Source organism: Megalops cyprinoides, chromosome 15 (genome assembly GCF_013368585.1).
Source record: "Megalops cyprinoides isolate fMegCyp1 chromosome 15, fMegCyp1.pri, whole genome shotgun sequence".
In the NCBI taxonomy this organism is placed as follows: domain Eukaryota; kingdom Metazoa; phylum Chordata; class Actinopteri; order Elopiformes; family Megalopidae; genus Megalops; species Megalops cyprinoides.
The window spans coordinates 30122617-30137075 of NC_050597.1; the positions used below are offsets into that span (position 1 = coordinate 30122617).

Consider the following 14459-nt stretch of genomic DNA (forward strand, 5'->3'; position numbering starts at 1 on the left):
ATCCTGATCCCACCTCCTTCCAAATTGTGGTTTGGTTTATCTATCTAAATCTGCTGGTAAGATGTGCAACCCAGACCTACAGAAGAAGAATAACCAAACCCATGTGGTCCACAGATGCAGTGCAGTGTGCTTGGGGGTTGAGCTGGGCTCAAGCATGGTTCTCCTACACACTTGCCTCCATTCTATCATATTATGTAGATTTCATTGTTGTCTTTACAGTATTATTACCTTTGTGCCTCTTAGATGGTCTGATCTCTCCTGTTTGAATCAAAATATGCTCTTCTGACAGAACTACATCTCTAGACCTCCACTGGGGATTCTCCTGATGGGATCATTACGTTTGTCTTCACACAGAGCCATAGGTTCATATAAAACAGATTTAAATCAACGCAAAGGTGGTCAATTGTGACTACCTTGAGTGGATATCTAGTGCGACAATATGGCAACCCTAAAAACCAGCGCAACACACTGTATCCTGCCTTTGGAATGAACGCTTGCATCCCCTCCCCTATGATGTTTAAAGATTATTAGAAATAATAAACCTGGCGCTTTCCATTCAATGAATTCAAAAAATACCAGAAACGGACAACAGTTTTTAAGATATAATTACCTTTGAAATTATTGTGCGCTCACTTTTTTCTTCATTCTTTCCGCATATACTATACAGATAAATTATTTCAATATGGTTTTAGATGATTATTTAATATAAACATTATTTATTAAGCGTTTACTATCATACATATTTCAGAGTATAGGATTTAACGACAGAATATGCATATTTGATCTCGAAATATGCATAAAAATAAGTGAAAAAAAATCGTCTACTAAACTACACTACAGCAATACAACTTTTGATATAATTATGTTATCGAAATATGTGTTTTAAAAGTATAAACCAAGGGAGCGATTGGGAGACAACTGTAATGACATCACGTTAGCAAGCTGACAGGTGGAGCCAGTCGATTATGTCAACTGTCTTCTATCAATCATCTTTCTCTCCCGTTTATATGCACCACGAAGATGATGTTGTTATTATTAACAACAGCGTAGGTACATATATGAGCAAATAGGTGTAGTGTATCAGCAAATATAGTGCTAATATAAAGCATAACAGTACAACATATTAAGTGCATACCAATTAATTAAAAGCTACATCATGCTACAGTAACTGTGGAATCTAACAATTACCTAAAACATTATCTAGAAACACTAGTTAAAATAATGTTTACATGTGCCAAACAATGACCCCTGAGACTACTGTCAACTTGCATCATGCTATCATACTTATGTTAGCTCAAAAGAAACTAAAAATAATTTGTGGACATTTCATTTAGCTCCTGCTGTCGCAGAGTTGAAAGCAGCATCTTATGTGGATCCTGCGTAAACGCTCTGAGGTGACAGACCAGCGATGTCCTCAGTCTCTGAGACATGGTTGCTCCTAAATGGCCTTTAGCTGAACTGGTAGCGACATAGGTGATCAGAGTTTAATCGTGCTACGAGAACAGGGGTTCGCGATGGTTCGGACCTCGTTCACGTTCGTTATATTGGCTAGCTAGAAGAACAAACGTCTATACTTCGTCATATTCACCAAAGAGTCCATACTTTTGTTAGTATGCTTCATTCTATAAAAGTACACAATGTTAATACATCCTCAAAGATTTTGTCTATACGTAGGCAATGGTCTACATTACTGTTGTTGTTAGGAGGAATATTACTCATGTAATGCAATTATGTGGATACGTGGATACACGTCCCGCTACATAGAGGAAGGGTGAAGCGTTCGTGTCGTCTATGACTGTTATGACTATTACTGTTACAAAGGCCCAGTCTCTGAGAACCACGAAGTCTAAACATAGGCAATTGGAAGATGGTGAGCGATTCTATACTTCTGAACGTTACAGGTGTTTATCCCTCTATTGGGTTGGAACTTGGCAGTAAGGATAAAATGCGATTTCGGGATGTGCGATTTGATGTAATAGCCTATCATTAGATTGTTGCAGACAGACCATATGATGTAGCTAGCTATATATGTATTGATGTCAGCTGCATCTCTGTAACTAAAAACATACACGAACGCGTGCCAAACTTGCCCTGATTTAGGGTACCGTTCGAGTTCTCACTAGTCACGTGATGTCGCTACGGTCGTCCCAGGGTCTAGCAGCATGACCGACTACGCTCAGCAAGTTACGTATCTCTTCTGTGTGAAACGTCACTCACTGTCTCCCGCCCCTCAGTAACCCCTTGGTGGCGTCTGGAGGACCAAGCGGGAGTAAATCATGGTGAGTTAATTTTGTTGTAATTAAATGAAAATTCAATTGTAGTTAAAGGCAAGCGTTGCAAATTAGAATTGTTATTTGTGCGCGACAACATTAGCTAACTTATGTGGTCTGAGATCAAGATACATAATTAGAAGCTAATTTGCTAGCCAGTTGGATTTGGCTTCTACTTGCTGGCCATCTGTAGCCAGCGATTTGCCGCAGCTGTCTTTGAAAATTATCCGCAACGTCAGCGAGTGAATTGTGATTAATATAGATAGGTAGCTAAAGTAACGTTAAGGAGTACGCTAAAATAGGAGCACTAGGTGATGCTCACTGAAGACTGAATTGCTTCATGAAAAACGGCGTTCAACAGATTGTATTTCTTGTCAATTATGTGGCTTTAGGGGAAACGTTTTGCTTTTCTTGCTGTCTTGTTAATCTGTATTTGCGCACCGAATACATAGGCTATTAACAGAGCACCATGTCTTTTTGCCCGTCGAGGATGATGCGTATTTTTTAGGAGGCTGCTGGAAAAATAAGGTTGCCGGCTTCTGTAAACTGTTTATGCAGATCAGCCACAACAAACATGTCGAGTCCTTTATTGAGATATCCTTATTGCATGGCTTTCAAACATGCAGTAAAACGTTTGTTGCATTCTTATAGGCATTATATTGTTTTCTTACTACAGTATTATTAAAGTAAATAGGCTGACGCTTAAAGGGTTATGGCAATAAAGGCATGTGGTATGCCGCGATACCATTTTAAGAAAGGATTGGGCCTCTCATAAATAGGCAGACTTGGCAGGTTGCATGCGTGAAGGCTCATTAGGAGCATTTAGAACAATTTTACAGCATCGAACAGGTGGGGAAGAAATGATTTTACTTAGCCAGCAATTACAAAATGGAGCAAGAAGTATAAATATTTTTTTTACATGTGTCATATAATCCAGTATATATTCTGTCGTATCTTTTTGTTGAAGTGGTATTTATTCAGAAGTGAAACACAGACATACATTGCACTTTGCTTGTGAAAAAATAAACTTGGAATTTATTGAAGTCTGGTGTTATGGCACATTTTGTTTGCAGCATGAGGTATTGGCTTCATGTGAAGGCAGGAGAACTGCCTTCACATTAAATTATTTAGATAGGTATCTTAAAATGTGAATTGGAAGATTGTCTCTGCCTGCTGTTGGTCTCAAGAATTGTGAGAAAAATACAATTCATGTTTTTTTACAGCCAGACCTAAGGTCTGTTCACTTTCTGTAAAATGGTAAAATATAGCTAGCTTTCTGAAGTTAAATGATCAGCCATCAAACTGGATAACCAGTTCACTAGAAGATATGCTGTCACAAATTGTGTGTTTTTATGGCTAGCTAGTTGTCTAGCTTGCTGTGAAGTGGTACAGTGTTTCACTAAGTTTGCATGACCTGTATATTAAAGCACACGACAAAGTATACGGCACATTATACCACACAGCTAACCAACTCACAACTGACTGAACAGCATCAAAATGACCCAGACTGTTCCAGCTGTCAGTGCGGCATGTCTAAGACTTTTCTGAGTTTTGAATATTTTTATTGTCCTTATTGCTCCCATTAGTGGAAAGAGAGAATGGTCTTGCATTTCCCAGTGGTGTGTGAGCTTCTGCCATGTGTCTTTGGCAATGTGGTTTATTGTACATGGCTACACCACAAAGATTGCAGCTTTCACCTGTTCTGGCAGATTTTCAATTTTTGACATAGGGGCCAATAGCCAAAGCAGCTCAGGGAAACGCAACAAAACAGTCTGTTGGCATCATTGATTTGGGTAACTTTCTGAGACTTTCTGTCTCCCACCAAACTGATGCAAAGTATTGAAGGATAATAGCTTTTTTAGCCAGCTAGTAAGTTCAGCTGAGGACAGACAATTATAAGCAGTCAGCTAGCTAGCAACAGACAGTAGCTCATTTTTACATGGTCATTTCTCACCGTATTTCAATTATTGATTCCTAGTTAAAATTCTAAACACAGCCATATGCTTCTGGAACAACAGGAAAAAGGTATTTAGACAGATATGACATAAATGCTTGGTCAGATGAGATATGATTTTTAGGATTTCCTCATGATTCTGTTGGGGGGGCAAATCCTGACATCCTAGCCCTGCTGTCAGTGTCAGATCTATGACCCAGTTAAACATGTTGAATAGCGAAGCTACTGTGGTTGTCAGCTAAGTGGGATACTGTCCACTTTTGAGCCGCTGTTGTGGTTTCCTAGAAACTGGGAGACATGCCCAGAGCTGACACTGATCCTCTGATAGGTGCAGTTTTTATTTCAGTACATTATCTGAAAACAGTGGCCTGTGGCCAAGAGGCAGCCATAAATGGATAAAAACATTGGTTTCTGGTGTGCCGTGAATAGGTTTAATCTTGTACTGCAGTTTAATAATATTTACTGATAAGCAGCGATCTGTCGTATGTTTTTCAGTGGTTACCAGAAAGTGTCCAATATCAAATGAAATCCCTGGAAATGCAATGGGATGTTGGCATCTGCATGAGCAGGCTTGCACAAACAAAAAGCACATGCAACAAAGCAAACAAAATGTTTTTATCAATTTCACAGTTAAAATGAAAAACTCCTTCATTTAAGAAATCAGACCTTATAAAACTTTAATTTAAAAACAAAAAAAAAATACACAGAGGGGAAAAGCATCTGTGTACAACAGTCAGCATAGCCACACAGAGGGTGTTTGGTCTTTGTGGTTGATGGATGTGATGATGTGTAAACTCACAGGGAGACAGGGCTGTGCAGTGATTGGAGGATGTGACCATGTTTAAACTCACAGGGAGACAGGGCAGTGCTGTGATTGGAGGATGTGACCGTGTTTAAACTCACAGGGAGACAGGGCAGTGCTGTGATTGGCTGTTGCGTTGCAGGGTCTGCTCTCAATCTTGCGCAAGCTGAAGAGTGCCCCAGACCAGGAGGTGCGCATTCTGCTGCTGGGGCTGGACAATGGGGGCAAGACCACCCTCCTCAAGCAGCTAGCCTCTGAGGACATCAGCCACATCACCCCAACGCAGGTACGTGCCCACGCATATGCACATGTGCATAGCCCTGTCCAAAAAGCTGGCTGTCTGCCACATCAAATACCACATTTCAAATACACAGACATACACACATTTGCACATCCCTAGTCATCAGCCACTGGTGATATCATGCATCCATAACCTTTTATTTCTAAAATAGTCTTTATTAGTTTTTTCCAAGAAAATTTACATTTTGTAGATGACAAAACGCAATAGAACGAACTTTTGTAAGTTGCTCTGAATAAGAAGTTAAATGACTAAATATATGTTAATGTAATGTAGAGGTCTGGTGTACTTACTTGTTAGGTACACACCATTTGCTTTAGTATGGTAAATATTACTAATATTACCATAACTAAGCTTACTCAGGTAGCATATTTACATGCTACATTTGAAGTGAATTTGAGGTAAAGACTACCAGAGAAATCAATGCACATTATATAGTTTAATAATTACAGCTGTGCATTGGTTATTTCCAGGGCTTCAACATCAAGAGCGTGCAGTCTCAGGGCTTCAAACTGAATGTCTGGGACATCGGAGGACAGAGGAAGATCCGGCCATACTGGAGGAACTACTTTGAGAACACAGATGTCCTTGTGAGTACCGCCGAGCCCCGCATGCCTGCACCTCTCACCCAACAGCTGTTCCCTCCCAGCGGTGACCGCTGTGCACTGACCAGCCAGCCCTCTAAAAAGCCTCATTTTTGCTCTCTCTTTTTCAGATCTACGTTATTGACAGCGCGGACCGGAAGAGATTTGAAGAAACAGGACAGGTATTGGTCTTTTTCGATTAGGTGTTTGCAGTATCAGCACGCTGTACATGACCAAAAAGGTAGATTTGTGTCTAGCCCTCATGTGAGGAATATATAGGTCACAGTGGGTCATGGACTTTGCGCGTTTGTTTTAAAATAGCAGTGTTCACTTCCTGTGAATGTGGCACAGTGATTTACCTGCATACACACTGGCAGACATGCACTCATAAACATGTCAAATATATATAAGAAACCAGTACAGATAGGCACTACATACACGTATGTATATTGACAAAATGCATTCTTACTACATGCATCCATGCTATAGTGTACACGCTACATATTAAAACTGCGAAGATGATACATGTTTAAGTGTATGTCTGTGCTTGTGCGTGTGTGCGTGCGTGCGTGCGTGCGTGCGTGCGTGCACATGCATGCAGGAGCTGGCCGAGCTGCTGGATGAGGAGAAGCTCAGTGGGGTCCCGGTGCTGATCTTCGCCAACAAGCAGGACCTCCTGACGGCTGCACCGGCCTCTGAGATCTCGGAAGGCCTGAATCTACACACCATCCGGGACCGCATCTGGCAGATCCAGTCCTGCTCCGCCCTCACTGGGGAGGGTGTCCAGGTGAGCGCTTTGGCCCTGCCCCATCACTTCCACGGGCTGAAGCACCACGGCTGTCCTCGTGTGCATGACAGCTAAATGACAATGGGTGCAGAACAAAGTGCACACAACTTGAGATCCACGGTGTATCTCAGCACCAGCTCTGTTATTAATAACTAACCTGGATCTCTTAGTTGATCAGTCAGTTGCTTGTTGCAAGGCACTTACATTTACATTTACATTTATTCATTTGGCAGACGCTTTTATCCAAAGCGACTTACATAGGTTACAGTTCTTTACAATGTTATCCATTTATACAGCCGGATATTTACTGAGGCAACTGCGGGTTAAGTACCTTGCCCAAGGGTACAGCAGCAGTGTCCCAGCGGGGATAGAACCGGCAACCTTTCGGTTACGAGTCCTGCTCCTTAACCACTATGCTACACTGCCGCCCTTGGAAGGTCCACTGGGCCTTGTGCCTCCATGATATAAGAAGCATTACATTCCATTCCATGCGTTCTACTCCATTCCATTCTGCTCCACTCCATTGCATTGTATTCCACTCCGTTCCATTCCATTGTAGTTATTATCGAACTTTCTCTGAGGGTACAGCAGCTGTTCCCCAACATGAGGTTGAACTGACTACCTTTGGGTTATGAGCCCTGCTCCTTTCACACACCACACCGCTGCCAGTGCTGTGTTAGAACAGGTCTTAAGCTGAGTGATTTGGTGTTATTTCTCACAGCTGTGTCCGTTATATATTTCTTTAAATTTGTTTTATTAAAAGACGAGACACTCTCTTTGCTTTAGTGTCACCAGCGGGCCTTCTCGTTTCAGGATGGCATGAACTGGGTCTGCCAAAATGTCAATGGCAAGAGGAAATAAGGCTCCCCTCTGCTTAGCGTCCAAGTCCACCCCCAAACGAATGTACAGCCGAGGAAAATGACAAGAGCACAAGGAAGCCAAACCAACTGGACCAGGTGGGGCAGAGTGTGCCCACCAATTACCATGCCCCAGACCCAGAGAGCCCAGCAACTGCCCCTAACAAATCCACGCTTCCTCCCTCCTCATTGTCCCAGGCAGGGGTTGCTGCAGACTTCTGCAGTTCACTCCCATCCAGGGTTCCAGTCCTTTCCCCAATAGCAGTGTCCTCTTTTTCTGCACCCGTCAGGCAGCAACAGGTCACATGGTTGGAGTGAGTGACAGGGGCCCTGGTAACAGCTTTAGCTGGCTAAAGCAGGTGGCTGTGTTAGAGGGTGAGTGCTGCATTGCATGCTGTCAGTGCATGTGGGGGAGTGGGGTCACCAGCAGCACCAAGTCTCTATACATTACAGGAGTTGGTGGAGCTTGGTTAGAGTGGGCGGGACTGAGAGGCAGTGGGTGGAGCTGGATCCGTGCTCCTCTCTATCAGAAAGACCACCTGTGATTATTCAGCACTCAATGTCTGTGGTGATGATGTGGCCCAATCGGAGGACTCATTCCCAGTGGCCTTAGAGCACAAAACTGAGGAAGGATTGTCCTTTCAAAGCCCTTACTTGGTAGCTTCATTTTTTTCCTGCTGTTTTTAAGCTCTGTGTATGTAGATCATAGATGCAGTGATTATTCTGACAGTTTCTGATGTGCAGTATGGTACTCTGCAACACCACATTTTTGTGTAAATCTGATGTAAATATATTCCAGTTTATAAAGGGACATTTAAATCAGCATTACTAGAGAGGAACCTATCATCTCTGAAACTTGGTCAGACCTTTATTTTAGCAGATTTCCTGATCCGTGCCCATTAATATCAAAGGTCAGCAAGGTTAATTAATAACAGGACCTCTCCATGAAAATAACACATGTACACAACTAAAGTAGATCTGCACAGTGGCGTGAGGGTATTCACAGCTGCAGTGCAGCAAATGCGTTAAAACAGTGTTTTTTTTTGTTTTTTTTAAATACAGCACTGTTACTGCTCACATTCCCTGTGCAGACTCACATTTCTCATCAGATTAACAGGAGGTCAACAGAAGATCACGTCCTTGCCGCTGGTGATTTCCACCAAAATTACCCAGAGCCTCGGTTCTCTGCAGCGACCACTGAATAAGCCCAGATACAACTGCTACAGGTGTGCAGCCGTATTGGAAAGTGGATGAAATTAAATCAGCCCTTGATGAGGTAAACAAGTTCTTGAATAAAACACCTTGTCCTCCAGAGGCAATCTACAGAAGGACAAAAACAAAACAAGAAAAAGCCTAATGCTTTTTCTTCGGGTAATTGTAATTTGGTTTACTTCTTATCAGCTAACCTTCAGGGATATTTGTTTCAGCTGCAGTGTAACATTATCTTAGCAATCTTTAGCTTGTGTTTTTGGGGCACAATGGTCAAGCGTTTTATGTTGGTACACAATAAATATTGATTCCATTGTTCTAAGTGAATTTTACAACAAATGGGCTATGTCTTACTCCCAACTTTAGCGTTCCTCTTCATTTTGAGTTATGTTTACCCTTGTGGAAAGAGAATGTCAGCTGTGATGTCATTGTTGGCATACCAACGGTACCATCTCTCCTCCTCCCATAAAGAGCCAGCTAAACACCAATGCTCCTACGTCCTTGCTCAAAACGCCTCCAGGCTGAAAGCACTCTCAGTGAATGCCAGCCAGCATTATCAATTGCGTGCGTCTTTTCCTTGAGTATATCAGCAGCAAAAGTTCACTCTTTTCACCAAGAAAACAAAAACAAACAAAAAGAGCTTTTGTGTCCATCTGTGCCCCCCCCTTGCCACCCCTTTTCCCTCCAATAAATAATCAGCATGCATTTCTGTCATTAAGTTGGATTAAAAACACTGTAAAGTGAAGGTGGGTGTGGGTACTATGGTGTGGTTTACTCTGATTGGCACAGAAGCTCTGTGAGACTAGTGTTATCGCAATGTTGTTCATGTCTATGTGTGTTGGGGGGAGAGGTGGTTAATCAATGAATCTGAGTGAAATACTAGTATTCGAGGTCTCTGTTCGGAGGTTGTAATCTCATAACTTTGAAATCAAAAATACTTACCACCATGTCACATGTGACTGGGCTGTATTAGGATACTGGAGTGCTGTTCTCCAGACTGCTTTTCTACAGTTTTAACCAATGATGATAACTGGTGATATTTTCTTACAGTGGTGTTAAGGCAGGGTGTGCTTGTTCTGCATTCAAAACTGTCCCCTCACCTTGCGATGGCCTCAGTAGCACTGACTCCAGATCAGTGTGCAAGAGGTGGGTTGGGGAGCTGGGGAGCAGATTGGAACGATTCACAGGTCATTTCAGCAGGAGTGGGCAGGTGGCTATGGCAGCAGTAGCCAGCATTGGTGTGCTTGTTCTCAAGGGCAGCGTTTACAGCATGATGCTGTCATGCCCAGCATCGCTATGGCAACCACTTACACACACACACACACACACACACACACACACACACGTCAGACAGAACTTGCTGTTTTTGAAGTGTATTTTTAAGAGATGTGGCAACACTATATTTTTGCACCCTCCGGTCCAAGTTCCCATCAGATTTATTTTCAGTTATGTACTTTGTCTGTGTTTGTGGGTTTTTTACATTGTACAAAGGTACTGTGTTATTTATCAGCATAGTTTATGTATGACCATGATAATAGGTACAGGGCTGAAGAAATGCCTTTTAATAGATGTCTCGCTGTGATGTGTGGCTGTGTGATTGTTTCCCTGCATGTGCTGAAGGTCATTTAACGTTCTCATCAGAATTGGAGATTCAGCCAAGAGTCAGCCAAGAGACTGAACCACTGAAGAACTTGGGAAGTGCTTCTAAAGAAGAACATGGTTCTGTTTCCTGCTGAGTATCGGGGTTAAATGAGGTTGTGGGTGGCTTTTAAGTTTGTAAGGATATATCCAGTGGGGGAAATGGAATGTGCTGGAAGGTGTGAGGACACCCAGAGACTGTGGCAGCACTGTAAATGCCAGCTGTGGTTCTTTGTGGCCTTGTGTTTATAGAACTTTCTGGTAGTAACGTGGTGAAGAGTGCAAGGCTCCAACATGTATGTGTCCACAAGGCTCTCTAACACTGTCTTTCAAACATATGGCTTATCACTGAACAGGATGTGCAGAAGGGGTCAGGTTGCCATGAAGGACTGTCTGTTGAAAAGGGATCAATACCAAGGCATCCTTGACAGACCACCCCACCCCCCCAGGCTGCCAAATAATCTTTTTTTTTTGGAGAAGTGGTTAGGGGTTTCTTCTACTGGGTATGACTCACATCATTAAAGCTAAACTGTCACATTACAAAAGAAATCTAAGCCTCATAAATAATTTTGCTGTCATGTCTATCTGTATCTGCATGTGTTTCTGTGTCAGCACGTCCATGGCAGTGTAGCAATTCATGAAGAAACGCAGCTGCAGCTGTGAAAACTACACCAGTGATGCGCCTCCCTCGAATAAGTTCACTCACTGTTGACCTTGACTGACAACATAGGTACGTTTTATTTTGAATCCCAAACAGAGTGATGCCTTAAAATTGACTGGAGGACTGCCTTTGAAATGCCATTTCCTCTGTAAATTATGAGTTGCATCATCTCCTTTGGTGCTGTGACGGTGCTTCAGTGGGGTGATTTTTTCCAGGTTGTGTGTTAACTGCCCTCTGGCTGTGCGGAGGTGCATTGCTCCAGAGCGGTACGCAGGTCACAATCTACATTGCCCCACGTACACCAATGAGCCAAAACATTATGACCACCTGCCTAATATGCTGTTAGTCCTCCGTGTGTCACCAAAACAGCACCGACCCGCCGAGGCGTGGACTCTACAAGACCCCTGAAGGTGTCCTGTGGTATCTGGCACCAAAACATTAGCAGCAGATCCTTCAAGTTGTGAGGTGGAGCCGCTGTGGATCGGACTTGTCGGTCCAGCACATCCCACAGATGCTCAACCAGTTTGAGATCTGGAGAATTTGGAGGCCAGGGCAACACTTTGAACACTTCATCATGTTCCTCAAACCATTCCCAAACAATGTATGCAGTGTGGCACCACGCATTATCCTGCTGAAAGAGGGAATACCATTGTCATGAAGGGGTGTACCTGGTCTGCAACGATGTTTAGGTAGGTGGCACGTGTCAAGTTGATATCCACATGAATGGCCGGACCCAGGGATTCCCAGCAGAACATTGCCCAGAGCATCACACTCCCTCCACCGGCTTGTCGTCTTCCCACAGTGCATCCTGGTGCCATCAGTTCCCCAGATAAACAGCGCACACGTACACAGCCATCCATGTGATCTAAAAGAAAACGAGAATCATTGGACCAGGCGACCTTCTTCCACTGCTCCAAGGTCCAGTTCCGACGCTCGCGTGCACATTGTAGGCGCTTTTGACGGTGGACAAGGGTTATCATGGGCACTCTGACCGGTCTGCGGCTATGCAGCCCCATATGCAGCAGGGTGTGATGCACTGCGTGTTGTGACACATTCCTCCTGTAACCATTATTAAAATTTTCTGTGACTTTTCCCACAGTAGACCTTTTGTCAGTTCGGACCAGATGGGTCCGTTGCCCTTGTGCATCGATGAGCCTTTGGCGCCCAACACCCTGTTGCAGGTTTGTGGTTTGTCCCTCCTCGGACCACTGTCGGTAGGTACTCACCACTGCTAACTGGGAGCACCCCACAACCCTTGCCATTTCAGAGATGCTCTGACCCAGCCATCTGGCCATAACAATTTGGCTCTTGTCAAAATTGCTCAGGTCTTTACTCCTGCCCTTTTCTGCTGCATCCAACATGTTGACTACAAGAACTGATCGTTTACCATCTAATCTACCCAGTCCATGACATGTGCCCTTATTTGGAGATGATCAACGTCATTCTGTTCACCTGTGAGTGGTCATAATGTTTTGGCTCATCGGTGTAAGCTACAGGAGTCTGCTTTGGATATCACTTATCTGTGTGGGGAAAAACCACATGTAATCCAGCACAGTCAAAGACAGAGGGGATTTGATGCATCTATTTGAACAAATACAGAAAGTGTTTGATTGCTGGACGCTCACAGTCCACCTCAGGGAAATACCATATTTCCATTAGTATCAAGTATATAAAGAATATTATCAAGTATGAAGTATATAATCAAAATATAAAGGATACTAGACAACTCGTGGTCATAAGGAGGTGTACCATTCTTAGACTGTGCTAAACCTGAATGTGAGAAAGCAGAATTGTGCATTGGTAAGAGCATTTCTGGTGCAAATACATCTGCAATCATTGTGGCTCATGCTGCCACTTCTAGGAGCCAACTGCTGTTACATATGGACATATGGATAGTTGTAAAAACACTAGTAGATGGAGAAACTCCACTGTTCAGTAGACAGGATGAAAATTCAGACCTGAGATCAACAACTGATCTCTCTGGTCCCGGATTATTTAAATACATGTTTGTGCAAATCCAGCTGGTTATGGGAAAAAGGATATGTGTAGGTGGAAATGTCATGAGATTCAATAAAGGTTGCTTCAACAACTAAATGCCATTTGAGATAGCGATACAGTTTTTACTATTTGATGGAATGGCTATTTGCCAATATGTTGCAGTTTAGCTACTTTATGTGTATGATGAGATCAAAGGTACAATCCTGAGTACTCCTTATGCAAGGGCAACCCCATGCTTGTCTCTGTTGTAGCAGCATTTCACAGAATTAAGCCAATATGTAATGGATTGGTTTTCCTCCTTCACACACACACATCAGGGGCCACACATGAAGATCTGAAGGGCCACACGACAGCCTGGACACATGGATTGGCCACCTCTGCTCTAGCATCACAGGCATTTCAAAACCTTTGTCTAATGTTTGTCTTCATGGGCCTTCCAGCCAAAGGGAAGTGAGCAAAGTGAATGAGGGATTGAATGCTCAACACTGATATCCCTGCTAGCTGATATCAGTCGGTATAGTGTGCTGTTGGGACTTGCATGAGCTGACCTCCACGTTTAGATTCATTTTCCTCATGTTGCATGCCATTGCCTCAGGTCGAGAATCCACTGATTCTCCCCAAATCAAAGGTCATCCAGCAGTTCCGATGGATTTCTGTGTATCATGCATCTGCCTCAGCCTGTCTTTGAAAAATACTGACACCATGCCTGTGCACTGTCAGTTATTAGTATTACATACACTCACTGAGCACTTTATTAGGAACACTATACTAATACTGGGTAGGGCCTCCTTTCAATTCTTTGTGGTATGGATTCCACAAGATGTTGGAAACACTCATTTGAGATTCTGGTCCATGTTGACATGATTGCATCACGCAATTTCTGCAGATTTATCAGCAGCACATTCATGGTGCGAACCTCCTGTTCTGCCACATCCCAAAGGTGTTATAGTGGATTCAGATCCAGTGACTGGGAAGGCCACTGAAGAACATTGAACTCATTGTCATGTTCATGAAACCAGTTTGAGACGACTTTTGCTTTGTGACAGGGTGCATTATCATGCTGGAAGTAGCCATTAGATGATGGGTAAATTGTGACCATGAAGGGATGCACATGATCAGCAACAATACTCAAATAGGCTGTGGCATTCAAGTGATGATTGATTGGTATTAACAGGCCCAAAGTGTGCCAAGAAAACATTCCCCACACCATTACACCACCACCACCCACCTGGACTGTTCACACAAGGCAGGTTGGGTCAATGGATTCATGCTGCTGGCACCAAATTCTGACCATTCTACCATCTGTGTGCCTCAGCAGAAATTGAGATTCATCAGACCAGGCTACATTTTTCCAGTCTTCAACTGTCAGGTTTTGGTGAGCCTGTGCCCACTGCAGCCTCA

The 14459-nt window shown here is 43.3% G+C and overlaps 1 protein-coding gene across 1 annotated transcript; it reads left to right on the forward strand.

Moving 5' to 3' along the window:
- The first annotated feature begins 2222 nt into the window (after positions 1 to 2222).
- Positions 2223 to 9442, forward strand: LOC118789853 (ADP-ribosylation factor-like protein 3). Its single transcript, XM_036546541.1, has 6 exons — positions 2223 to 2279; positions 5169 to 5312; positions 5798 to 5914; positions 6040 to 6090; positions 6510 to 6695; positions 7509 to 9442. Exons 1-6 carry the CDS (start codon positions 2277 to 2279, stop codon positions 7554 to 7556), a joined length of 549 nt encoding a protein of 182 aa, XP_036402434.1. The 5' UTR covers positions 2223 to 2276; the 3' UTR covers positions 7557 to 9442.
- Positions 9443 to 14459: the final 5017 nt, after the last annotated feature.

Excerpts from the sequence above, each read along its gene's own strand:
- LOC118789853 (XM_036546541.1), top strand. Across the intron at positions 6,091-6,509 it reads GATTTGAAGAAACAGGACAG|GAGCTGGCCGAGCTGCTGGA; the intron begins GTATTGGTCTTT and ends ACATGCATGCAG. Across the intron at positions 6,696-7,508 it reads TCACTGGGGAGGGTGTCCAG|GATGGCATGAACTGGGTCTG; the intron begins GTGAGCGCTTTG and ends TTCTCGTTTCAG.